General features: G+C 38.6%; 2 protein-coding genes across 2 annotated transcripts in view; both read left to right on the top strand.

The window, feature by feature from the left end:
• Nucleotides 1-18,990, top strand: part of CFAP46 (cilia and flagella associated protein 46) — a 77,181-nt gene extending 58,191 nt beyond the window's left edge. Inside the window, exons 43-58 of the mRNA XM_009997544.1 lie at nt 981-1,160; nt 3,368-3,535; nt 4,595-4,692; nt 5,374-5,453; nt 5,736-5,890; nt 7,703-7,824; nt 8,236-8,330; nt 9,393-9,557; nt 11,286-11,362; nt 11,940-12,000; nt 12,093-12,128; nt 12,813-12,915; nt 14,757-14,869; nt 15,679-15,760; nt 17,381-17,517; nt 18,866-18,990. Coding sequence (XP_009995846.1) covers nt 981-1,160; nt 3,368-3,535; nt 4,595-4,692; nt 5,374-5,453; nt 5,736-5,890; nt 7,703-7,824; nt 8,236-8,330; nt 9,393-9,557; nt 11,286-11,362; nt 11,940-12,000; nt 12,093-12,128; nt 12,813-12,915; nt 14,757-14,869; nt 15,679-15,760; nt 17,381-17,517; nt 18,866-18,990 — 1,797 coding nt within the window. The remainder of the gene's footprint in view (nt 1-980; nt 1,161-3,367; nt 3,536-4,594; nt 4,693-5,373; nt 5,454-5,735; nt 5,891-7,702; nt 7,825-8,235; nt 8,331-9,392; nt 9,558-11,285; nt 11,363-11,939; nt 12,001-12,092; nt 12,129-12,812; nt 12,916-14,756; nt 14,870-15,678; nt 15,761-17,380; nt 17,518-18,865) is intronic.
• A 1,564-nt stretch (nt 18,991-20,554) lies between these two features.
• TCTN3 (tectonic family member 3) overlaps nt 20,555-28,000 on the top strand; it is a 20,891-nt gene continuing 13,445 nt past the window's right edge. Inside the window, exon 1 of the mRNA XM_009997542.1 lies at nt 20,555-20,562. Within this exon, the coding sequence (XP_009995844.1) occupies nt 20,555-20,562 (8 nt within the window). The remainder of the gene's footprint in view (nt 20,563-28,000) is intronic.

Below are 28,000 nucleotides of genomic sequence, written 5' to 3'. Positions count from 1 at the left end.
GAAAGTTCCCTGACTTCAGCAGAATGCAGTGAACAGGAAGCAACAGGCAGCAGTTTGCCAGCTGATGAATGTCAATATGAGAAGAATAGGAAGAAAATACAGGAGTTAAAGGTACCTCAGCATTTGTGCCTGCACTAGAATTTGAATGTTCTCTTTCTAAATCTAACAGTCACCTTACCATGTCAGTTCTGTTTGAACTAATAATAAAAATGTTTGTAACAAATTTGACCTTAAAAAAGGAAAAGATCTCCAGGACACCCCCCAAAAAACTGCTTTCCATCACTGCTCTGCTGTGTATCTGTCTTGGCCTTCAACACATCCAGTGGAAGCTCCTGATGGAGCTTTCCCAGTTGCTCTGAGAAAGAAATAATTTCTCCTTCAGTGGCTTCCCAGTGATTGACCATGAAGCAGGCAAGACAAGATGAACTAGCAGCAGGGACCATAACATTTTGCAGACTGGGAACAAAGAAAAGTTACTTCTGTCACAGAATATTTGTAAAATTCTTAGAAAATTTAAGTTGTTTTGTATGGTGAGCTGTTCTCTGTTAACTACTGCAGTTCAAAACACGCTAGGAATTAGGAATGTACAGTCTTGCTACTATAATCAGTAAATACCTGATATAAGAGATTTGTGTATTTATTTGTATTAAATATAGTTAACTGTCAATAAAAACTACTGAGAATTGGCAGAAAATTCCTTTTTTCAAAATGCCTCTTATTGCCTGGAATGTAAATACTGTTGTGCTACACTTTTTATAGTAAAGACAGTATCTTATCAAAACATTTTTTAATGTGTAACAGATGTTGGTGTCTGCTAAATAATTAATCTCTGTTTGCATATTTTCATCGTACAGTAAGGAAATGCCTTAAAGAGGAGAAAAAGCATTAAAATTAGTAATGAAAGAGCAATATTTTTTCATATACATGTAACAAATGTTTAATGCTAATACATATGTAATATAAACCTTTTTATTATCCAGAAGGAACATAGGTTGGCTCAGAAATACCTTTCTCAAGCCAGTGAAGCTCTCCTGCAGTGTTTGGGCCTGGCTTTCACTCACAGCATGACTGAGGTGCTGGCGTCTGCAAGCTTGGAAATGGTTGAATGCTTCCAGCAGTTTGACCCAGGTTCAACAAGCCAGTTTTTGGCTCTTCATCAGGTAATGCAGCCAGTGTATTCAGCTGCTTTCTGGTGTAGAAAGGGTGTTTTAAGTTACATAGGAAAAAATGACTATTCATATAGCCTAAATGTGGTCATATAGAACACAAGTGTTTGGATACGTACAGAAATTAGCAGGTAAGACAGGCAGTCAAGTATGTGATGTGTTTGCTGAGTTGAAAATGTTTGATCTGTGGCTTTTAAACAATTCTAGTGTCTGTTGTGACTGACTTGGTGTTTTCATGGGTTGTTGCACACATGGAAAGATTTTAATATGAATAAATTAATGTGATTAGCTAAGATAAGAAATTACCACAAAATACAGTATCACTCTTCCCTAGCAAATATTTTTTTTTAAATCTTTCTCTGGATTTGTTCATTTATTGTTTGAGGTAGATGGGAGGGGTTTACATTCAGTTTGTCAAATCAACACCAACCCAGTGTGGTCCCATCGATAGCTCAAAGGTGTGTGAGTCACTCCTGTGAGAATGTGCTTTCATCCCAGAGAAGATGGAAGGCTTCTCTTCCCTACATCAGGAACAAATAATAAATAGTCCTGTCATCTCCATTGTACAGAAGTATACCTGATCCTAACTCCATCCTGCACATCCAGGCAAGCACGGAGGTTGTGACAGACAGCAAGGACCTGCCTCTGTGTCAGCACTTGGGTTTGGAAATATCTCCACCCATCTGTGTAATGGACTGGGCAGGTCTTTTGATATATCAGAAAACAGCTAATGCTGGGTTCATGGCTCAGTGCTTTGTTCCTGTACTCCTGCAGGACACCGTGTTATTTATGGTTTGCTGTCACACTTGTTAGTGAGCAGTTAATTAGATACTTGTTAGTGAGCAGTTAATTAGAATGTGTATCAAGGCACCGAAACCATCAGTAGTTATGTAATAGGGGTTCTAATTGACAAGCAGCTGAACATGAGCCAGCAGTGTTCCCAGGGGGGCAAGAAAGCCAATGGCATCCTGGCCTGTATTAGAAATAGTGTGACCAGCAGAAGTAGAGGGGTGATTGTCCCCCTGTACTCAGCACTGGTGAGGCCACACCTGGAGTGTTGTGTCCAGTTTTGGGCACCTCAATTCAAGAGAGATATCGAGGTTCCGGAGCGAGGACAGAGGAGGGCAACGAAGCTGGTGAGGGGCCTAGAGAATAAATCTGATGAAGAACACTTGAAGGAGCTGGGAATGTTTAGTCTGAGGAAGAGGAAGCTGAGGGGAGACCTCATCAATCTCTACAACATTGCAGAGAGGTTGGTGCTGGTCTCTTCTCACAGTTAATTAGTGACAGAACAAGAGGGAATGGCTTCAAGTTGCAACAGGGCAGTGTCAAACTGGACATTAGGAAAAACTTTTTCACAGAAAGAGTGGTTAGACACTGGAACAGGCTGCCCAGGGAGGTGGTTGAGTCACCATCCCTGGGTGTGTTTAAGGGTTGTTTGGATGTGGTGTTGGTGGAGATGGTTAAGGGGAGAACTTTGTAGAGCAGGGATGATGGTTGGACTCGGTGATCCCAAGGGGCTTTTCCAGCCTGAATAGTTTTATGATTCTATGTCTTTTGCTGGGCAAAAAATTCTGCTAATTCAATTACTATCCTGGCCAGAAGAGTTTGTATGAAAAAAAAAAAAAAGCTTAAAATGTCACTGCGTGTCAATATTAACAATCCCTTTGTATTTTTTTATTAGGTCAACCCAAATTGCTTTTTTAAAAATGTGACAGCTGCATTAAAAGAAAAACAATGAGATGCTTTAGCTTTTAGCAGTCATTGGTTCAAAGTACAGGATTAGTATGTTTGCTGAAAGGAAAAGATATAAAATCTTACCCTTCATACTGCTTTGTAGGAAGTCTGTTAAATTGTGTGGTGTGATGGCTGCACAGAAAGGACTCAGCTTGTATGAAAGGCTAAGTTCAGAACACAGGCATTTACCTTTCCGTGTAGATCTTAGATGACCAAATGCAGAAGCATAGATGATACAGTCGAGTAAATTCTAGCTATTCATGTTCAAGAGATCTTAGTAAATTATTACCAGACTGTTTACATTAGATTGTAAACTCAAATAGTAGACTGGCTTTTGCTAATCTGTCACCTTTCAAACAAAGGACGTTTTCTTTAGCATAAATATAAGTTAGAACAAATACTGAGTATGTGTATTTATATAGTATTTTTAAGAGGGAAAATAAAAATATATAAAAATTTTGCAGAGCTGTTCAGCATCTCTGATGATGAAGAGAGTCCTTCTAACAGTTACATCTGACACCAGCAGCTCTCAGCTGGCAGCACTACTGCATCTTCAGAATCATTTAAAACAGAACAGAAGCACAAGTGATCTTCTAAAAAATGTGGAACAGCAACTGGCTGCTACTTCAGTGGTAACTTTTGGAGATGTGCTGCTTATTATGGATTCATATTTATGCTATATGAGTATACAGAGAGACACATACAGAAGTATTCAACATACATCCACACAGAGATACATATTGTTTCAGTTATTTCTGGAATTAATTTTCACCTGCTTTCTTTAAACTCTATTAAGCTTCCTTTTTTTCTTATTTGAGTCATGAGTTGACATGGTCATTAATTGAAATATATTTTGATTAATATGGTATGTCCCGTCATTTTTCATGCTTGTTTATGGGTGTGGCATGAGCTATTCCACTCAGCAGTGAGATTTTAAGGATGCAATTCCGGATTTTCTTGCAGTTACAATTTGGTATAGCTGGATGTCAAAGTTGTGTTAACTGTGCACTTAAATCACTGATTCCATGTGCGTCTTGCCCAGTGCAGCTGAAGATGGCACTGCAGAAGATCCCTACAACAGAAGACTCCTGTCACTGTCTGGACAGCATCCAGTTGTATTGTTTGAGAGAAATGTATCCTGCTCCCTTCCTTTGCTAATACTCTGCTAGGATTTGATAACATTTTAACTTCATAGATAGTTTTGCAGTGGCCAAAAGAGTCATGTCGTTATGAAGATTGGAATAAGTTACAGTATTTGTAATTTGTTTTAAATAATATGTGTAAGTTCTTCTGCACTGCATAAAAATTGCACAGTCACAAAATGGTTGAGGTTAGAAAAGATCTCTGAAGGTCATCTTGTCCCACCTGTCTGCTTAAGCAGGACCACCTAGAGCCAGTTGCCCAGAACCATGTCCAGATGGCTTCTGAATGTCTCCAAGGATGGAGACTCCACAGCCTCCCTGGACAACCTGTTCTAGTGCTCAATCACCCTCACACAGAAAAGGTGTTTCCTCTTGTTTGGACAGACCCTCCTGTCCTGAAATATCTGCTGAATGTTTGGGGTTTTGCTGTTGTTTTTTTTAATATTAGCACTGTCTTTCTTAGAATTCTTACTAGTTTTCTGATGAAAGAACTGAGATTGGGATTTATGAAATCTCTTCAAATAATACTGTTTTTGAACTATTGTACAGGCATGGAGAAATCTTTGTATTCCTGTTGAACATTTTAATATAATAGATGAATTGTCAACCAATTTCTACATAATTATTCTCCAGCATTCAGAAGACAGGTATGAAATTTCATAATTTGAGTTTGTTACAAATACCATCTTTTTTTTACCTGTAAATAATCACTCTTTTGGTTGTTAATTGCCTTTTATTTCTCCTTTTGCTGGACTTGAATTTTAGGATAGTGAACAAATTAATATATAAATAAAGCTGCATGCAGCTCAAAGATGAACCTTTTTTTCTACTTCTGATTTCCCTAATTATCTTCTTAATCTCCAGGGGTCACTTGGAAGGTTTTGGGCCCTTCTTGCTTATCTCCTAAATTCTGTTAATCATTTCCAGCTCTTAGTTCTTATGTTCTTGAAGACACTGGGGGGGCGGGGGGGGGCCTGTTTAGCTTTTTAAACCCACAGATGATGTCATTAGTGCAACCTAATTGGTGACTACTCATCAAGTGAGCTATAGCAGGTGACTGAGTGCCTTCACCAGCTGGGAAGAGTCTTAAACCAAGTGCAAATCAACCTTACTGGGTAAATGGCAATGAAAGAACTTTCCTTAGAGCTCTTAGTTTGTTCCGATGAGATTTGGTAGTTTTTTAACTGTTAAGATGGGGGTAAATACTGCATCTTTAGGGTTTTTGTGAGCACATTAGAGCATAATAATCACACATCTGATAAACTTGCTTATTGTAAACAAGGCTGAACAGTTAAATAATCTACTCAGCAGTTTTCTACTTTCTATAGATCAAATTTGTACAGTTCATTGATTAAGAAGCCAATAGTAAATACTGCACAGCAAAAAGGAAAACCCACTCAGCCAGTGGGTAAGTACCTAGTACCTAAATATGTGTTTCATTATCACATTTAATGTATCTAGTCACAATTTACAGAATTCTTCTTTATATTTGAAGGCTGAAGTTGTTAAATAATTGTAGAGTTTTTTTCATTGTACACTTCTGTATATGTTTTCTGCTAAAAATAGATATAGTTATGTAATTTCAAATAATAGCATGGCTTTGGAAACTGATGTGCTCTTCACAGTGATTTTGTCAAGTCAAATAGGATGTTTCAAGATAAGTCTTCAGATGGTGTTTTCCTGCTTTTAGCAATGCAAGCTCAAGTTTCTCGATTTCCTGTGAATTCTGATACATTTGGTGTTTTGCTGGAAAAAGTGCGTCTTTACAAGCAGCAAAAGATGAAGAGTTACCTTAAGCAGACTGTCATTCAGAACTTGCAAGAGTGTGTCTCCAAAACAGATGTGGTAATATCTTATTACCTTATATTTAAAATAGAGTGAAAAAATGTGTATGCATAAACACAAATTATGCAGAATTTTCAGTTTGTTCCAAGTGTGACATCTGTAGTCACCACAGTTACTAAATTCTGTGTACTCTGCTTCAGAATTAACCTTCCTGTGTTAGTGTGTTGCTGTTTTTAGTGTCATTCAGCAGCTTTGAAATGTTCAGTAGTTTATCAGAGTTGAAAATGGATGCAATGTGATAATTTTACTTGAAAATGTACTGTATGTCTCAGATCTGCATTTGCAAACGTACATTGGCTTTCCAATCACAGGAAAGCCTCAGCTGTCCAAAGGAAAAAAAAGTGATCCCAGATCTCAACCCGTTAATCAAAATAAAACCATCTTAGGCAGAGATTTCTTACTGATTTTCAGCACAGAAAAGTTTCTTTCTAGGGCACACAGTATCTTTTGCACCACAGCTGTGTATTTGGACTCGGGTGATCCAAATCTATTAGTCACATCTCATTGGAACTCCAGGTTTGTAGCTGTGAACAGTCTGAAATTCTAGATGATTAAAGTTTTCTGTTGCTGCAAGGAGGCTCAGTTCTATCAGGACACTTTTTTACAAGCAGCAAACACAAGTTGTGTAGCATAAAGGTACTCTGGAAAAGCCTGTGACTTTCACATAAGCTTTTAAGCTGTAAGGTAATGAAGTTTTTCACACATTAAACGTCAAGTCTACATCCTTGCATTCTAATTTACTTGAATTTTGGCTCCATTAGGTAAAGTTTGGGTTTTTCAATATCAATAAAATTTCACTGTTAAACACAGTATATCAACAACAGTTTATATAGAACTATTTCCATCATTAATATAAAGGTTAAAAATATAGATCATCCTGATTTCCTTTATAAGTTTTCATTATTTGATAGCACAACGTTGACACACCTGATTCTTGAGTTGTAATTCCATTTTATTAATGTGTCCACTCCTTTCAGTCAAAATAACAATTGTTGCAGGTGGTCAAAGTGTCCATCACTTTTTCTCCTGTTTATGTCCAGCCCTTGTTGTAATGGCAGGTTAGGTGGAGATTCATGTAGGTGTGTAAATAAAGAAGGTGGTGGTAAGAGAATGTTAGAACAGAGGAAAAGAAAAAAGTGGCTTAGGTTTTTCAAATGCAAGTGCATGACAGTTTTCAGAAGTTACCTGTGCACCTTGCCACACAGACACAGCTGTGGGTGACAAGTCTGTTCATTGGTGACAACACTCTGCCATTTAGCTGAGCATTTTTCCAGTTAGTGTTTTTGTGTCCATCTATATTGGCTTTTAAAAGCTTCAGTTTTTAGTTTCATTTTCCTCTAATGATTTCCCTAATGATTCTATTCTCTCCTTATCTATTTTCTTCATTCTGTTTAGTTTTTTCATGAATTGACCCCACGCTTTCATTTGCTGCTTCTACATTCATCTTGCAGTTTCTGTTTACTTCTCCAAGTTGTCCTTGAACTATTTCTTACTGTTATTCAGAGCACCTCATTATCTTTTCTTTCTGCTGGACTTTTCTGCTGTTCCCCATTGAAATTGCAGAAGCATATTAATCACTTCAATAATAAATACTGACATATTATACTGAATCCTATGTTAGAATATTTTTGGAAATGCTGATAGGAGAGATGTTTTGAAGTAGTTTTGAAACTGACCTTTTGTATTTATAATTTTCATTGTATGTTGTTTCAAGTCACTTGATTTAGCCTCTGATTTAGCACAGTATATGCTCCATCCTTCTTGAATAGCACTTTGTAAGTACTTTGTTTTCTGTTGCAATGTGTGTGACAGACTCCAACAGAGAGAACCGATGATGATGGACATGGTTTGACATCAGATTTCTCTGAAATACTAGAGATTATGGAAGAATATCTGAAACCAGTGCTGTCCCAGTTTGATTTTTCTGATACCAGGTAAGACATTTAGACTTGTTCTACCAACATTTGTGACAATAAAATGGTGACTCAAGTCCTACAAATACAGGAATGGTTTTAGCAAGGACAGACCCCGCTGAATGAACTTTTCACACCATGAAAGACACTCTGTGCAGGAAATGCAAGACTAAGAGGACTGAGCCACATGGTAGACTAATGGCCATTTCTAACAAGCACTGTTCTCCACCTTAAGTTATGCAATATTGAGATCAGCATGAAGCATTATAATTTAACTTGTTAAGTTTGGGATTTCCAAAGGTAGTAATAGTACATCCTTTGTATAACATTTAAGTAAGATTGAAGCAGTTTTGTCTTTGCATTTCCTGTGGAAACTTTTACTTCTGTAAGTACTACTGCTGGTAATATTTTCACTGAAATTTGTCTTCCCAGAAAACAGAGCATAACAGTTTTAGCACCTGAAAATAAAATAAAAGAAGGGAAAAAAAAGGTGAAACAGAAGGACACCAAACAGACTGAAATGCAGGGTATGTGCTTTGTTGAGTACAATGTGTGTGTATGTACAGATACCAAAATGATGTCATTTTAGTTTCAGGTTTTTCCAGCCACTGAAAAGGAAAAGGCTTTAGCAATATTTTTTTTTTTCAATTTATCTTCTATATAAAGTATTTTAGCATACTTCCAAAGAGATTATTTATATGTCGGATGGAGTTCTCCTGCTGTATGTCTTGACAGTCTTCCAAACTATAAAGGCTTTAGACAGCTAAAGAAAATGGCTTTATTAAAAACAAGATTTTCCAGGATAGAACGGCCAAAAGAGAGACTTTTCATAAGGCTTTTAATCTTCTTTTGTTTTTTTCCCCTGCATTTTACTTTAGGGACTCTGTCAGGTTGTTTGCTTTAATGCAAGCCTAGTGCTGCAGTGTGTTTCTAAACACATGCCAAGAGAAGAGGCAATCAGGTCCATGGTTTGCTTTGGGGAGGAATTTTTTGCTTTATGGTGAGGAGCAGTGAAGTTTGCATTTGCTTTTACGTGCAGAAATTTATGTCTGCAATCTGGCAGCTGGCTGCTTCTGTTCTGCCAAGGCTGAATAACTTCTTTTCCCTGTATTTGTTATTTCTCTGCAGAACAGGAAATCTTGTCCTTACTATACTCAGTACTTAATTAACATAAACAAAAAGTTTCCTACAGAAGGACACAGTTAGTATGGGATAAGAGCTCCTTAAGAACTCTATACTCTTTAGCCAAACACTGCTAAGGCAGTTCTGCATTTCCAAACATCATTTCATTGAGTGCAAGTTGAAGCCCAACACCTGGGCTTCAGTCTGAAAGGGTTGGCTAGTAATAAGGGGCTATTTTTCCCTCTGAAAGAATGGGTTATTAGCAGTGCATGTGCATAGAAGTTTTGACAAATTCTTAGGAGTAATGGTATTTTTAAAAAAGTATTTTTGCATAGTGCACTTAATCTGTGGTAAAATGGAGATCAAGTGTCATCATAGCAGAGGAAATTTAAGGGTTTATATCTAACTTATTTATATACATAATGGGAACTGCTGAATCTCAGTCATGTTCTGTCACATTTCTCCAGGTGTACCTATGGATTTAGGATTGTGTGTGGTTTTACTGGGAGATGCATTATTTATGGAATTGCCTTTGGAAGCTCTGAGTGTTTTTAAAGAGGAAGGAGTGAGTTCTGTATCCAGAGATTTTTCTCTCCAGATTCTTTACAATCGAATACATCTGGCTGGATCAGGTACTATTAGATATACATTTTTTGCATTAACATAATCATGCAATGAACAAGATACTTAAAATTTAAATAATATGAATTATGTATTATATTTTACTGTAAGACTGCTACATACAATAGGTTTCCAGTATTTTAGATGCAATAGGTAGTGCAGTAGACTTATTTCAGTAACATACTGGCTGATTATAGTTGCAGTGCTAGCTAATCTAAAATAACCTCTACATATTAAAGAATTATGCAAAAGCCAGTGGAATCTGAAATGGCTTGCAGAGTTGCAGTAGTGTAAGTATGGTCTTAAACTCTTTAAAGTTGTTTTCAGCTGTGCTGAAGAAACTAAAAAAAGAATTTAGAATTCCATTAATTTTCTTTAACTTTAGTGTAAGACTTTGCTCAAAATATCTAAATGTAAAAACCTTCTAGTAATGGAGCTTCTTCCTTCCTGTAGAGCTAAGATTACATGAAGGTCTCCAGTCAATCCAGTGATGCTTGGGCCATGCATGAGCAAACCCAGATCCCACAGGCTTTATGGACTTTGTCCATTACTGCAGACACTTGCACCCTTCAGTGAAATGACTTTTTTTAAGGGAGATAGTTGGACAGTTGATAAACTTGTCCTTGTGGGATATTAACACTATTTATTCTAAAAGTTATTAATAAATGCAGACCCTGAGCAGTTATTTTGTATAAATCATATATACCTTCTATTACTAAAGTTAACATTTGAAGTAACATTTTGCTCATATATAGATAGAAACATTTTAACTCAAATTATTAAAACTAGTGGGCCTAAGCTAAAAATATTAGGCTAAATTTATAAAATCTCACTCTGTACCATGAAAGTATTATATTCCAGAGAGGTTCTTGGAATAGTGCTTCTAATATTTAGGGCCTTCAATATAACCTGTCCTCTGTTTTTCCGTTTCACCCCTCCTTTCTAAAGGGAATGAATTGTGAATAATCTGAGATCAGAATATTTTTCTCTACATACACAGTCATAGACTGTTACAGGTCTGTTAGAAATAGGAAATTTAGAACCTGTGGGGTGTTTTTTTCAATTTCTGCTTTGCCCCTTTGTAAAGTGAAACCTCCTATGGCTGCATAATTTTAGAAGCAGAGAAATGAGAGGAAGCACAGTTGAAAAGTCTATGTCTGTGCAATAGTGAAGTAGCCACTGAAGGGGAGGAGCTCTGACCACCAAGCAATAGCCTGTCTCAGGCTGCAGCAACTGGGTGTGCACACTGAGACCTGTCTGAGGTTGTACTTGGACAGTTGTCATGTATGCAGTGATAAATATGTCAGTTTGCTTTTTAAAAATTTCTTAGAGAACTAAAAAGTATGATTCAAATATTAAACTTTCATCTTCCTTTTGATCTCTGTGTGTCTCACAGAAACTTCAGTTATTCTAGAAACATCAGCAATTAGTAGATGTGGCAACAGGCTTAGAAGATGCTTTGGTAATCACTGTTCAACCCTGTCCTAAATCTGCAATGGAATGAAGCATTTCCATGTCTAAGGGATCACACCTCTTACTTATTTTCCACTTTGAAGCTATTATTTTTAGACAAGAAGGTTTGGGGAATGTCCTTGCCTTGCTGTGATGTCAAATCAGTATTTTTTTCTAGTTTAATCTGTTGTTACTACATCATACCAAATATAAGCGGCCCTTCAAGAAAGCTGTGTTTTCCAAAACTGCCTGTACCTTAAAAAACCCTGTTCTTTTTAATTCCACAGAGACTCAAGCTAAAACACATATTGAAAAACGTAAAGAAACAAAATCAAAAGCTCATCAGAAAAAGAACGTCAAAAAGGTTAATTTTTCACACTTTAAAAATAAACTCTATAGGAGTAGCTCTTGTTTTTGTCTAAAAATGTTAGAGATATACAAGTGGCTTTCACAGAAGCTCGTTACATACATCAGAATTCTGAAGTGAAATAAGTATCATATAAATCCATAAGAATTTTTATTATTGTTGGGTTTACAATAATGACAGAGTTGTTTGGAAAATCCTACTCTGTGTAACTGTGATGTACCCAACAGCTCAACAAGGGAGCTACTTCAAGTTACTGAAATGCTTCCCTCAACAATACAGTATACTTTATATAGTGTATGGACATATTTTTATAAATCTACATGTATGTATGCATATATACCTATATATGTGTGCACACATGGGTTATATATGTAATGTATGTATATGCGTGTAGATAGTGCAGAATAGCTTTATGCTTTTAATTTCCAGTGGCAACTGAGTATTATGCTGCTTTTAATCCTACTTTCAAAACTTCAGATCATCCTTTTGTTAATTGTTTGACAGAATGCAGTACTGTTAATATCTGATTGAAACTTCTGCATATAATAGAATAATGTATTATTTTTACTTGTAGACACCAGTTGATTCTGTTCCATCCTCTAATTGCTTGCCTGTTGATACTCGTAATTTTAAATGTATCCTTTCACAACTTATTAGCTAAGTTTACCATTTAAACCTTCTTTCTATATTTTTCACATTGCATTGTTTCCACTTAACTGTTTGTCAGACATTGTGGATCCCTATGATGAAGGAAGAGATGCAGGTAGTATATCACAGAACCCCAGACTGGTTTTGGCTGAAAGGGACCTTAAAGATCACCCAGTTCCAACCCCCCTGCATGGGCAGGGACACCTCCCACCAGACCAGGTTGCTCCAAGCCCCATCCAATCTGCCCTTCAACATGTTGAGGGCAACAACACTTCAACAAGTGTTCAAGTAATATCTCATCTCAATCTCCCCTCTTCCAGTTTGAAACCATTTCCCCTTGTCCTGTCACTCCATCCCCTTATCAGAAGTCCCTCCCCACCTTTCCTTTAGGCCCTGCAGGTTCTGAAAGGCTGTTAAAAATTTTCAGGGCTCTGGAAACTCAGTTCTGAGCCTCTAGAACAGAACTGTATGAGCAGTGCTGGTGTTTTCATTTCTTTAGAGTGTTCTCAGGGTATCTAGGATTTTTTCTTCGTGCTTTTAAGTCATTAACCTGTCTACCAAATAATCCTTGTCAATTATAAAATGTACCTTTCAAAGGAGAATTGCAAACAATTTCACTAGGAAAATGTCACAGTTGCTATAGTTTTAAAAGCCAGACTTAGGTTTCAAAAAACGTACGATCTAGTGATGCCCCAAAAACCTCTAAATATTGTATTGTCATTTGAAGTTATTGAAATTAAAATTGTCCAACATCCTTTGTGGCATATTAAGCTCATAATGATGAAATGTGTTGTTACAGAAGCTTTCAGTCCTTCTCAAAAAATAAAGGAAATCCTAGAAAAATACCATGACCCATTTACAGTACACTGGGAAGGAGTTATTGGCAACATACACGTTCCAAGGTTTGTAATACTCTGTCTGCTTTTGTGTTTTATCCACGTTTATTTTTTAAAATTGTGCCTATTCCCAGAGGCTTCAGTCATAAAGTAGGGTCACATTTTGCTCAGCTGTTAAACACAAAGCTAATCACTCTCTTTGTTTCAAACACATAATTAGATCTGTAGACAGAATATTTCAGGGATCTGAAATTCAGTGCCACAGAGTGATTGAGCCAGATTGATTGTGTCAGAATTGCTGTACATACGGATAATCCAGTTTGGACAGAAAGTCTCTTGGTGCAGTTTTTGATGAGTATTATGTGTGTACGAGAGCAGGCATGTGATTTCTGGCTTTGCTCGTAACAGTTTTTAAATCCAAGTGTGAAAAGGCAGCTGTAAGATTGAGCACCAGTTTCAGAAGCAAAGCAGTGAAAGTTCATCTCAGTTCACCATTTCAAGCATCTGATTGTGCAGCTAGTACCATTTTAGGGAGTTTCTGCATAAACTCGCTTCCTTCTTGTTGCGAGCCGATCCCGGGGGGTCCCGGCTGTCAGGGGCTCCCCCGGTGTGCAGGGGTTTGTGACGAGCCCGAGGGCCACACGCGGCGCTGCCTGTCGCGGAGGAGCGGCCGCTGCGGGGCCGTGTTTTGGGGCGGCGGTTCGGATGCACCCCCCGCGCTCAGACATTGCCTCTGAGACCAGTGTTTGCTGCACGAATTAATCGGTTTATTAAGGGTTGACACAAACTGAGGGATGAGGCTTAGGGAAAACGCAAACATGGCAAATGGCTACCAGGGATCAGGGAAGCTGTGCTGTTAAGGCCTTCTCCCGTGAGAGGGTTGTGGATCAAAGGAGAGGGCGGGAGCCCACGTGGGAACATCCGGGCAGGCCTCGGCCCCACCTGCTGCACTCGGTGCCTTTTAACACCCCCCCCCCATGACCCCCCTGTCCAGTCAGTGTCACTGCCCAGAGCCAAGGAGCGTCCATGAGCCCCAAGTTAGGGCGGTGACTGCCAGGGGCACAGGATGGCTTGTGGCCCATCCTTTCTGTCCCGCACCACATCCCTTGTTTTGGGTTCAGTTGTCCTTGAGAAGCAAGTCTGTTTAGTCCGTGAGCAGGGAATAATCAGCAGAGGCCTTCGCTGGCATTTTGTTTAGACTGATGTGGGGAAGACGAACCCTTTCCCACACTTCTTGATAGAAGTACTTCACTGCTAAGATCATAGCAATAGAGGGATAAAAGGGATCTCAAAAGGTAAAGCAGTGACAAGTTCTGTGGGCGAGTCAAAAGAGTCATTGCTGGATCTGCCTTTATAGCTGTCATGTTAATCTGTCCCTTGACATCCTCTCTGCTTAGGTAAATCACTGTCTAGGGGCTCTAGGCTTTCTTCGTAACAATTACAAAGATTTTGTTACCTGTTCCCAAATGGCATAGTTTTTGCTGCCAGCTAGGCTGCTCATTTACATCTCTTTTCAAAACCTGATTTCTTCATGTCCTGGTGGGTGCAAGCATGGATGTTAGACCAAGTACTGCTCCTGCAAAGCTGTACAGTGCCTACAGCAATAACTTAGTCTTTTTTAGGAGAGTATGCTATTTATCTAGAAGCGCATCATGCCTCTTGTTTGAGAAGCTACTAAACTAAGTATGCCTTCCTGTTAAAATTATTAATAAGTCCATATGAGTTAGCACACTTTCGATATTATTCTGCAGTCTTGTTTGTCTTCATGCTTTGCATGCTGACTTTTCCTGTAAATATTTCTGAAGTAAATGACACTGACATGTTTGCTATGGATAATTTCCAAGAAATAGTCTTGTAAAATAGTAACACAAAAGTAACTTCTTTCTTTTTTTCTTCTTTCCTTTCAGTCAAGCTGACTGGGAGCAGCTGCTGACAAACTGCAGTGCATTTCTATTCTACGGGATGGAGAGATTCATGTCCCATGTTTTACCCAGCAGGCTGGTTGCTATGAACATCCCAGGTGAGATAAGCAAACTGAACTTACTTATTTTTTTAATTGTACCACCTTTTGTTCCCAGTTGTGTTTATTTCATGCTATATCAGTACCACAGTATTGATGTTAGAAGTTAAGGGCTTTTTTCAAGATCTGGGGTTTTAATCAGAAACACTTTGCATTACCCAGGTTTGATTCAGCTGCACAGCTTTCTTTTTATTCCTCACCAAGAAGCTAAGTCCTTCCCCACTTCCAAATGTTGGAATTTCTTAAGGTAAAATAATTGAGTCATCATCTGGTGGTTTTCCCAATAACTACTCTCTTTTTCCATGAAATTTATTATTTATTAACAATTAAAAAAATTATTATTAAGAACAACCTCTGCGGTACCACTTCTCCAAAATTTCTCAGTCTCCACTTAGGCAAAGCAGAGTTTTCTGTCACAATTGGATTAATGATGAATGCCAGGCTGGATGGGGCTTGTGCATTTATCTATCTCCATCTTAGACGAGTTTATAACTACAGAATTGAGTGATACAGGCCATTGGCCTGGAATAAGTGGTATATGGACTTTATGCTTGTGGTGAGCTGGCACTGGAAAAAATCCTGCAACACGGTGGAAAAGCGTAGCAAAGTTACATCAAATATTGTTAGGATGGCTTTGTTAGTGTTCTTTCATCTAATCCTTTACAATATTGGCTGAAATATATAAATTTTAGATATTTAGACTATGTTCAAGAAAGTAATTAACTTAAGAAAGGTCTAATTTAGTTGTATTTATTACGTTGGGCATTATTATTAGTGCAAATACCATTGCTATAATATATTTTTTCCAGGATGCCATTTGATGATGCTCCTAGATCTGGTGCGATCGAAGCAAAGTTATCAAAGAATTAGAAACTCCAGTATCCACAAAAGGTAGGATAATGTTGATCTTGGTAAATATTTTGGTTTATTTTGATAGGCTGAGAGAGTTGGGGTGTTCAGCCTGGAGAAGAGAAAGCTCCAGGGAGACCTTAGAGCACCTTCCAGTGCCTGAAGGGGCTCCAGGGAAGCTGGGAAAGGACTTTTCATCAGAGAAGATAGTGATAGGATGAGAGGTGATGGTTTTAAACTGAGAGAGGGGAGGTTTAGGTTAGATATCAGGAATAAATTCTTTACCACGAGGGCAGGAAGGCACTGGCCCAGGTTGCCCAGGGAACCTGTGGCTGCCCTATCCCTGGAAGTATCCAAGGGCAGGTTGGATGGGGCTTGTGCAGCCTGGTCTGGTGGGAGGTGTCCCTGCCCGTGCAGGGGGGTTGGAACGTGATGATCTTTAAGGTCCCTTCCAACCTTCACCAGTTTTGCCTGCATTTGCCAACCTTTGCCATTTTATGATAAAGTCCAGAACACAGCTGTTTGTTTTTTTCAAAACAAAGTTACAATTTTGAGTTATAAATATTTGTATTTAATTCTGCCATAGTTCTGCAGCTGATGAAATCATCTACCCAGTCCTGTTGCTTCAGTCTCTGATGATTCATTCCTTGAAAAAGAAATACAAAAAAAATTTCTCTAAAAAACCAATTTAATTATTGCAGCAACGTCTAAGTTAAAATTAATTGTGTGTAAGGCAGGTTGTACACACATCTACATATGCAAATATGCAGATCTCGGACTGTTTAAACAACCTCCTGGTGTTTTTAATAACCTTTTTCACCTCCCCTGAACAGCCATTTCCTAAACCCAAACAAAACACAATTCCTTAAACCAGTTTTTCCAACTCTGAACTTTAGTCTTACTTTAATAGATGAGTGAATCTGTCAGCAGGATTTACATGTTTAAGCCTAAAAGCTTCCAGAAAGGTTAGAATAACATTCAGTTAAAACCAAGTCACATAACTGCACAGACAAGCAGCATCTCCCCAGGTTACAGAATACTTCCATTTCCATCTTCCAGTAAAGTTAGCATGAAAAGCAGGGGCTGATAAAAAACAGATTCATCCTTCAGTTCCCTGCAGTTCCAACCCTAAATACTATCACTCCACTCCCATTACTAAAAAAATTATGCCAAAGATACTTAAATATTCAGTAGTAAAAACATCTAATTCCACTTCACAAGTGATTTGCTTTTAAGTCTCCAAACTAATGCCACACTTAACAAAGAAGCTTTTGGTTCCTGCAGAAACTTTTGTTTACCTTTAGCAGTTAAGCAGAACTGAACAAGTCTTTTCACCTGATTCCCAGCATTTTGACTGTTTTACAAAGGGTATTCTGCAGTATTTTGTACAAGTTAGTGCATTACTCCTTTCACATTTCCTGACAGGAAGCAATCCACATGGTAAAACTGCATCATGAAAAGATGAGTAGGTTACCTAATTCTTTGTATTGAATTTAAGGTGCTTGTATGAATGTTAGAAAACACATTATGCCCAGCGTACAAGAAAATGCATTCTAGCCTTCCCTTTCCCCCTGATTAAGAAGTGTTGTATATCTGGTTATATTTTTTAATAAGTTATGTACAGTTTTAGTTGCTCGATCTCATGCTTTTTATTTTCTTGAGCTGTCTACATACTGCTGTAGAGGGGTCAACAGAGACAGCAATGCTCCTGAGCCTTGCTGGTGTCCGCTCCATGCTGATCAACCAGTGGTTCACCTCCGCGCAGGAGAACGCAGAGAGGCTCGAGGTTGTGTCCCAGAGTAAGTTGGTGTGTTCATCTTTGTTGGCATGTACATGGTTTCAGGCACTCATGGAGTGTGTGGAGCTACTTGTCTCCTATTTCTCTTCTTTCTTTGCTCCTCACCAGATTTTGCCTGGAGTTTCCACAGGAGATAAACTGCTTGCAGGAGCCACCGTGTTGTTGACAGGTTGTTCTTTCAAACGGAACAATAACCTGTATAAATCAGTTTTAGTGGGGGTTATTTATGGTCATATGGTAAGAACAGGATTTCTGTGGTGAGGAGCAGTGCCCCAGGACTTGACAATCTGTAGTTACATCAACTTTGGGGACAACAAAAGCTGGAGATAACACACATCTGTAGAGATACAAAACTAAATCTGTAAAGGTATCATTTTTCCTTAAGCTTTAAAAGTGAAGACACCAGGCTGTATGGTTGATATTTTCTGTTTTTTTAAAACTTCTGTTAAAAACTCACAGAAACTAACATTTCTTTCCAGATTTCTTGAGCTTGGGTAGAACAATTGGGCAGACAGTCCATGTTCTTCAGAAGGGAAAGACTGACAAGGAAAGAGATTCCATTAAAAGTAAGAATTAAAAAGAATTAGCACAACAGACTGGGAGTGCATGTTAACTGGGACCTGGTAGACCTATGGGTAGTTCACAGGTATAAGTGAAAGCTTTCAGGTGAGCTATGAGAAATGTTTGTGACACTTGTTACAAAAGCTGAGAGTGGGAAGACCACTGATACTATATTGTAATTTGAGTATTTGTATTTTACATCTGTAAAATTTTGAGGGAGACACTGTCATAGCTGACCAAAAGCTAAAATTCCTGCTCCTCTGAACTGTCACAAAATGAAGCCATGTGACTGAAAAGTTACATCAGGAGCATGAGATGAACAATATTATGGTATGGATTATAGACTGCAGAAAGATAAGTTGAAGCTGCAGTGACTACACAGCCTGCATTGTAGAGGGCACACACTATATATATCTATGAAATTCCACCTGGCATCTTACTGGGGAGGAGAGAAGGATTTTTTTAGTAAAACAACTTTTAATATAGTGTTTATAAAAATATATTGATATATTTCATTGCATGGGACTTACCTCTTAAAACAAGCATAAATAAAATAAATTCTAATTGCAAGTTACAGTCATGGAACTGAAGAGAGAGAGTTGAGATCAGAAACGTTGCCCAGTTTTTATTTCTTCAGAAAGTGCTTCTTGGGTACCATGGCAGTTAGTATTATTAAAGACTATTATAAAAGTGCCACAGATATTAACGAAAGACAAGATGTGATAAGTTGCTGCACTTCTTACTTTCAGTCACGCTCAGAATAACAGTGCTTTCCAAATGTTTTGCAGTGGCCGCAGGAGTTCCCGGGTCCCCCGGGGACACGGCAGAAGATCAGGCCCCTCCTCTTCCTGCCGCTCTCCCGTCGCGGTCCAACTGTGTCCTGTACGGTTTGCCCAACCTCACCAGGGCGTAGTTTGTGTCACTTTTCCTGAGAGGTTGATTTCCATTTCAGATGTTAACGGTTTGATGTTGGAAAAAGTGCCGGAAAAATACCAAAGAACTTGTATTTTAGCAATTTCAGTGAGTACTCTAAGGTTTTCTGAATTTGGTGAATCCCTTAGAAGATCCTGGTGAGCAACAGCAGATAAAGGAAATTTAAAAAACCCTGACATTAAAGGAAACGAGGCTGGTGTTTTTGGGCATTGATGCATGTGTGGAATTGGAATGGATCACTGTCAGTACTTCCATTTGGAAAAACCTTTCCTTGATGTATTTTATTTTTAAGTGGAAGACTTGTCAGGAGCATAGCTGTAACATTTACCAGGTCACCTTATTCTGAGTTAATTGATTTTTAACTTTTTATATAGCAGTAGCTGTAGTTTAATTAGAAAACAAGATACTATTAAAGAAAATGTTTTATAGTTGTTTTGCTTTCCTTATTTCCCTATGGATTTCTTGAATAACATATAAATATTAATTAACATTATTTTGGATTTTAGAATATTACATATATAAAGTTTGTAACGTTCTCTATTAATCAACAATGCATTTTTTTAATACATACTTCAAAAATTTACTTGTAGTGATGATGGTAGGAAAAAAGAAAAATAATTTAGCACTTAGGGAAAGGACAGAACTTTAGTCATTATTATTTAATAATTAAAAACCATTTTTTAAGAGTCTCTCTTTTTCCCAGTGATGTCTGTTTCCTGTGATATATTTTTTTTTGTGTTCCTGACAGAATAGAGCATTAAATGGCACTGAAAAGATACTGTTCTTGGCTACTTGCTGTGCTGTAGTTACTTAGAGCCTGGTAAGAGCTGTAGGGCTATATTGACCATAATTACAAAAAACTGACATGTAAAGTATTAATTTCCACATCATTCTCCATCACAATCATTGCTGTGAAATTGTTTTTCCCTGCTGTTAATGGTGTTTTTAACCTAAATGCCATTTCTCTTGCTGCTTCTTCTGTAACATAAAAGGCCTTGAAAAAAGAAGTGAATTTGGTGGGAAACATGAAGCTTTGTCTGCCTTGCTACATGACAGGTTTCATGAATTTGTTTTAACTTCCACCTTCTTAAAATAAGAAATTTTGTAAGTAATGAAGTCCAGAAAAGTTTTGATGCTTCAGAAATTACAGTGTAGTTCTTGGAGAATAATGCAGGAAAAAACTGGCAAGCTTACAAAGCTTAGAAAAGCCATTGATACAATGTTCTTACTGCATAGTTTGCTACTGTGGTTTCATTTATGAAACTGATGGAAATAACTTAATCTACCAAAGTGTTTTTCTCCAAAAATATTCCCATCTGTATTTGGTACTTTAACCCTAACTACATTGCAACAGCCTCTGTCAGAAAGATGAATGAGTATGACCAAAAATTTCTTTGCAGTCTGACAGCACAACTTTATCAGAAAGCATCAGTAAAGTAATGGCCTTATCCAGGAACCTTCAGATCTGAAAGCTTCTCTTGTTGAGAGGAAGCTAGTGGGAATAGTAATGGGAGACACTGTGGCAGAACACCCCAAAGGGCAGCATGGGCTGGTAAGTGCAGCAGAGTGGGGGACATGTGGCCACGTGGTGTGTCTGGCACTGCTGAGGCACTGAAATAGACCTGGGGCTGTGAGCTGCATCATAAGCTGATTGCATGGGAAACAGAGTATTATCTGTATTTCTGAGCTAAGTACCAGTCAGTAAAATTATTCATAGTCATAGGACTACACAAGCAGATGAAAAGCTGTGCTTGAGGTGACAAAGGATATGCCTTGTGACATAAGGAGACCTCTAGTTCATTCTTTTGGGAATTAGTACCAGAAGTAAGTGTCTTCTTTTCCATTATAAGTTTGCAACAAAATGTGGTGACGTGATTGTACAAAAGTGAAGAGTTACTTCAGGGAAAGATATGTAGTAGAATTTGGAATTATTTCAAAAGAATATAGCACAGACAAATTAACTTCTTTGGTATTTCTTTCTGTAGCAATCCTTGTACAGATGAAGGATTCAGCAGCTCAGCTGATAGAGTTTGGGAGTTCAGAATGCTTGTCTGTTCAAGACAGTAAATATGAATGTAACAAGGAACACTAGAAAATTTTTGTTTCAGAACCTGATTTGAATAAGCAACTAAATGCTTTACATTTTCCTATATTCTTCAGATTGTGATTGAAAGCTTAGGCAGGAGGACTCCTCTGTGAGAACAAAATGAGTTTTAATTAGGAAACATACGAAGACCCCACTTAGAGTTAACAATAAATGCACTGTAATAATGCCTGACAAATCTGTGCATGTAAGAAGCTAAGTCAGTCTTTCAGTTTAAAACCATTGTCCCCTCTCCTACCACTACAGGCTTTTGTAAAAGTCTCTCTCCATCTTTATTGTAAGATTCCTTTCTATATTGAAAGGCTGCAGTAAAGTCTCCCTAGAGACTCTTCCTCTGCAGGCTGAACATCCCAGCCTGTCTCCAGAGCAGATCTGCTCCAGCCCTTGGAGCATCTTTGTGGTCTCTGGACCTGCTCCAACAGCTCCATGTCCTTCTTGTCCTGGGGATGCCAGAGCTGGATGCTAGGGCTTCACAAGAGCAAGAACTTCTTTTTATCATATGAAGAGAGATATTTTTATTAATGAAAACAATTTTTAAACTATTTTTATTTAATAAAAATATTTTTTTTACTTCCTGGAGTATTCTAGAGAATGGTCTCCATTTATTTGACTGTAACCTCTTTTTTAAATATATGTTGTTCAGCAATTAGGAAGAAAAAATCCTACTGAGTAATGACCAAGGAATAAATTACAGTAGATACATCTTATGACGTATGAGCTCTCTACTAGAAAGACATTGGCACAAGCCCAAACAAGAAGAATAAAAGCTTCTGAAAATATTTCATCTACATGGCACCACATCATTCCCATTCATACCAGAAAAATTAAATGGTGCTATTCCAGGTATCAACGGCTTTAGAATAACTTTCTGAATTATGTCTCGGCAACATAAGAAATCACAGTATCAATTAGCTTTCTTAACAGAAATGACATTTCATAATATATTTGAGCATGAAAAGAATTGGTCAGCTAAAATTTATGTAATCTAAAAAATGTGAGGTGAAAAAAAATCATAGTGAATTTACTGATAATATTTGAGGACAAGAACATAACTTGAGTAGTGGGTGGCTGTCCAAGGAAACCGTGGAGTTCTGCAGGGTCTGCAGGGCAGAGTTGCAGCAGTTTGCTGTGAAATGGGAGGTGTCAGAGCTGCCAAAGCTCAGCAGCTGCTGCAGGTGGGAAACCAGCAGCTTCCAGAGTCTTGTGAAGATAGATCCCCATTACAATTTAAGCCCGTTTGTCTGAGTTTGAACACTAACCTAATGACTTTACAACCTGCTAAGCATTCTGACCCGTGCTCTAGCACCCTGACCTGAAAGCCATCCAAGAATAGGGTGTCAGAGGGGAGCCAACCATACTGTGGGAATACAAATCCCTTCTCCTGTATCCAGTGGATGACAGACCAGCTCAATGGCTGTAAAGCCACAAGGAGGAGCTTCTAAAGGTACCTCTCAGAAATTAATTCATGCTGCCAACTGAAGTGTCTTTATGTGGATACAGTAACAGACAGTTACTAGCATGGATTTTGAGAATGTGATCAAATTAAAGCTGAAGGCATGTTTATGTGTCCTAAAATACTTGCCAGTCTGGAAGAGCTGAGTCAATACTCAAGTATTTCTCTGCCAGTGAGCATGGAACATGGAACTTGTGGAACATAACTTCAGTTAACCTAGTAGGTACCATTTTTAAAAGCAGCAGTCACAGAAGTCTTCATGCAAGTGTAAGAAGAGAGGAAACCATTTTAATAAATTGCAGCTTTCCAGAGGGTTGCCTGGGATTTATGGTATGAGGATAATTTTAGATCATTTAATCCCATTTTTACAAAAATCCAGTATGATATGTTAACAGTGTCTCTAGTATGCAAAATGTATTCCCCAAAATCTGGATCTGGCTATCATTAAATATATGTATATATTTTAATATACTAAATACACATTATGTTCACAGTAGTACATCTGCTGTGGAATGTATTCTTCCAATGCCAAGAGAGTACATGTGTAAGTTCAATCCATTTGAAGCAAACAGAATAGACCCCTTCCAGAATTAAAGGCCTGTATCTTAGGCCAAGAAGATACAAGAAATTGAAAGGGAGATAATCTTCAATAATCATAGTCTTAAGCCTTAGTGTTTTGTGTCAACATCAGCAAGTGAAGATGTCATTAATAAAAATCATATACATTCAACTGGATGTCCAAAAACTTTCAAACATAACATCCCCCTCTTTTCACTTGGCTTTTCAGTTTGGTGGTAGTGTCCATTACTGTGGGAAATATTTTGGGAGATATTTCCTTATCAGTGAATTGCTACTCTGAGGTATTTTTGCTTTGTTTCTTATAATGCTTCAGCCTGACACATGGTGGCAGAAGAGGGAGAAAACTGGCAAGATGAAACTGAAAGCAAGATCAGCACTGAGCTCTAATTTCTTATGTTCTCACACTTGATGTTTACCATTTGAAATTGTTAGGAGAAACTAGATGTCCACAAAGATGAACAGCTCTTCCAGAAACCTCCACCAGGGCTGCACTAATCAGGAAATGTTGTTTCTTTTCTGAACATACATCAGAAAAGATATTTTATTATTTTTCTGTGTTCTCCTCTAGTCTTTTCAATTACTTAATTTTTTTAAGGAAGGAAGGTTGCTGTTGCAAGACAAGTTTTTTACCAGAATGGATGGTTTAGACCCATATTTTATTGATTGTTTTATGCCCATATTCAAAAGTTCAATAGTTCAAGAGTTGATAAAACAATTTTTCCATGCTACAGGTGCACTGAGGAAAGCTACAGATACAAACACTGATAAGGACACTTACAGATAAGAAAACTGATTCAGGTCCATTATTGTCTAAAATACTTCTTAATTTTGGTTTTGCCTTTTTTCATAATTTTGCACAAGTATGTCAGTTGTGAAAGAAGTCAATAGTTGCTACAATGCAGACAAAGTTGCAACAAAAAAAAAAACCTCAAACCTGGGTTTTTCAAAAGTGCAGATGCGAAATTTCCTGGACAAACTGTAGTAATTTGCTTATGAAAATATTAAATATTAGGAGTGTTTTGCTATCTGACTGCTTACTGGCTGCTAGATCATACTTCTTAATCATGTCACAGTGACAGTGACCACACTATTCTCTGCCTTCTTTCTCTGTTTAATGCCAAGATTTTACGAGACAGATCACTGTATAAAATTTGTTCTGATTGATCACACCTTCACTGTGGTAATCAGTCAGGGAAAATGGTTTCATACTGTTGGCCAGAAGTGTCATTTAGAAAGCTGCTGTGGATGGCATGGAGAGAAATATAAAGTGAACTGAAGGAGACAACAGTGACAATGGGATTGGAAGTAGAACTCTAATCTGCAGTATCCTGGAAGAGAAGAGTAACATGGAGGGGAAAAAAGTTTGTGTTAGAAACATTTATTCTGCTCAGAGCACACATCCTGACCCTGGTTCTAGTAATAATGGGATTGTCTGCTGAAGTTCTCGGCATTCTTGCAGCAGCCTGGACAGACTGTTCTTCTACTGATGTGACAGGTACATATTAACTACCTGTCCATAGTTGTCAGGGAACTAAGAGTTTCTGTTGGAAAAAAAAAGAAAAGAATGGCTTACAAAAATATTTGCAGTTTTGTCATGTCCTCAGAATTTATCTGAACTTGTAGCTCTTGAAGTAGCTGAGGTATGTAGATGGCTGGCTGTAACGATTTGGTTAATTCTTATAGTGAGGTAGCAGTTAAATTGCTGATAGCAACAGGCATGATATTGCAATAGTATTTACTAGAGGGAAACCTGTTCCCCTACATAGTCACTGAATCAGAACCCCAATATCACTTAGAAATCATAAGGAATAAATGTACTGTTGTCATCATTGACTAATAATTAACAAAAGGCTAGAATGCAATGCCTTGGCTCTTGTAAGGAGCCTGCCTTGTAAGGACCTACCAGATCTGTGATAGCCACATTAAAAAAATGCAGTGACTCAGTTCAGAAGGGGTTTGGAGAGAACAGTGCCCTCTTTTCCATGCAGGCAGTTAGTCATGTCTAGCACAGTAGTACTTCCCAAATTCCTAGCCCTGGACAGCCTTCAGCACTACCTGAGGTAGAGTGCTGTGAAATGATTGTGCAAGTGAGCAGATAGTTTTTCCTGCCTGCCTTACTGCCCTGCTAGAGCACCAGTCACAGTGTCTGTGAAACATAAACTAGTGTCATATGTACCAGCCACTACTTTTATGTCTTGCAAAAGTAAACGGAAAGGTTTTCTCCTGTCATTTTACTTTAACTATGTCATTTGAGTCTTGCTATTGTATTCCATTACACATTCATGCCTGGTCTGTGTCCCCTAGCTACTCCTGCTGATGAGCTTCTCCCTGGAATGCAGAAACCTGAGTCAGACCAAGGCTCGGTTACTCCTCAGTCTCTGCAGGATGTTCTGCCCAGTTGCCAACACCCAAACAGATGAGCTTTGGATGTTAACAGCCCTACTGCAGCTGCAGGTACTCAGATTTCTTATCCTACTCACTGGTTTCTCACTTGGTTATCTTAGCAACTGGCAGCTTACTCAGGTTCACTCTGCCCCCTCAGAGCACAGTATAGTTAGGATTAATGAGATGGGACAGAGTGTGGAGGTCACCTGTAGTTCAGTCAGACAATGCTGAGGAGCAGCCTGTTGATGTGCAGTTGACACCTTTAGACCCTTTCCCTCTGTCTCCCTGCACCTGACGCATCTTGAGACTTCCTTTTCCCCACCTTTGGTCCTGCCTCTAAACATCCTGCAAGTCTCATCAATTCCCATCAACACCTTACAACATCTCACACTAGATTTTTAAACTCCAAAACTGTATTTTTGCCTGCATCCCATATACTGCTCTAGGTGATGACCCTCTTCAGTCTGCAAAGCATAGAAGAAGGGAATTCTCTCCTTGACCCATCTCAGTGAGTTTTATCCCAAGGCAACAGGCGGATTGTCTTGCTTTGATAGCCCTGTGAGTGGCAACTTCCTGGACTCCCTGTTCAGGTTACTAGAGTTCCTTCCTCATGGGGCCTTTCTGTTTAAGATGAGCCTGTAATCTTACAGCCTGATATCACAGGTGCACACTTGCTCCTGCACTGCTGCTCAAGACCCAGTACCAGCTCAGATGCACATGGATAGAGATTTGCTGGGGTAGAGTGGGAATGCCTGTGGTGTGTCTGTCCTAGCAAAATGTGAACAACTCAACCATGTTCTGAATTTTTTTCATACATGGGGCAGAAACTCTCTTCAGCTTTTACGTTATTACAGCACATCTTTACCTTTTAATAACATCTGGTCTGTGTGGACACCAGGTGGTTGGGAGCTGTTTCATTTGTAAGGACATGACCCTTCCTACTCGTTCTGTGATAGGGGTGCACATGTTGTACATGCAGAAAAAGGGAAGTCCACAGTCATCCTGACATCCAAAATGGCACAGCAACCAACACTGAGACATTTATAACCAGGTCTCTCTATCAAGTATTTAGCCACTGGTTGTTTTCCTGATACAGAAGTGTGTGTTAGATGTCCTGGTCCAGGCAGAAACAGAAGGTAAGCAGCACAGTTCCCACAGGTGAGAGACATCCATGTTGCTCCCTTGGTCTAGTCACATCTGTGCAGTGGAACAGTGTCTGTACTAGCATACTGACTGCTGCACTGTTTTTATAGGGTTTTTTTCTCCTCCAACAGAGCATATTAGTATTTGTCCTGAATGACATTGACTTTTATTCCATCTGAAAATACCTATTTAGCATTTTTCGGTTATTTGTACAGCAAGTATTGACATTAGAAACCTAAATGGTATGTATATTGAAATATATTTGCACTGGAGTTCTGCAAGCCTTTCTGCTTCTTCATCAGTGTGATTCAAGGGACGTGGCCTACATCTGTACTCAATCAAACAGGGCTGTGTTGGCCAATATAATCTAATTGTTTGACATTTTTATAGTAATTCATTGAGACTAAAGAGAGATGACTACATTAATATCTTGATGCAGCTAGATAATAGCTGAGCTAAAACTGATGTGCCAAATTACTGAAAGGCTCTTAAATTCTCTTACAAATGTTAACTCTTTGTGACAAAGAGGCATCAGTATAAATGTAATAAAGAGAAAGAATAGGACTATTTATAGTATGAAGTATTATAATAAAGAACATTCTCATAAATTTTTTAAGAATACTAACTAATCATTTACAAATTATATTTCTCAATAATTGAGATGAGAATTATTGTTAATGTTCATGACTCTGTTTTCTTGGATAATAATTTTCACTGAGGTCAAAATCAAACAGAAAAGGTTTTAGCTGATGAATATGTATTTTATTCCTCCAGCTAGTCTGTGAACAAACTTGCCTGCCCTGCATACATCTGTGGGAACAGTCAGGTTGGAACAGTGGTAGAACAGAATAATGAAATCATAGAAGGGTGAAGGTTGGAAGGGCCATCAAGATCATTTAATTCCAACTCCCCTGCATGGGCAGGGACACCTCCCAGCAGCCCAGGCTGCACAAGCCCCATCCAACCTTCAACACTGCCAGGGATGGGGCAGCCACAGCTTCCCTGGGCAATTCTATTATTCCACGTTTGTATCAAAGGTGGGAACCTTTCATAGAGCATCTCACTGGAGACAGCCAATGATAGTGCTGGAGAATCGTTAAACATTTACAGAAACTATTTGTATGCACATAAGGTAACAACCAATGCCTTGTTCAAGAAAACACCTTTTTGCAGAGTTACGGGAGCCCCCGCCAGAGCGCGAGGGAGCGGGACCGTCTGCACCAAAACCGGATCCCGGGAAAGGCCGCGTTTCGGCAGCACCAGCTGCTGCGGCTCCGAGCGGCGCGTGCGCGGGGCGGGACCCGCGCTCCCCAGCGAGGCGGGGCC

This window comes from Chaetura pelagica, unplaced genomic scaffold (genome assembly GCF_000747805.2).
Source record: "Chaetura pelagica isolate M959 unplaced genomic scaffold, ChaPel_1.0 scaffold185, whole genome shotgun sequence".
Taxonomy (NCBI): domain Eukaryota; kingdom Metazoa; phylum Chordata; class Aves; order Apodiformes; family Apodidae; genus Chaetura; species Chaetura pelagica.
This window is presented reverse-complemented; position numbering and strand designations above follow the sequence as displayed.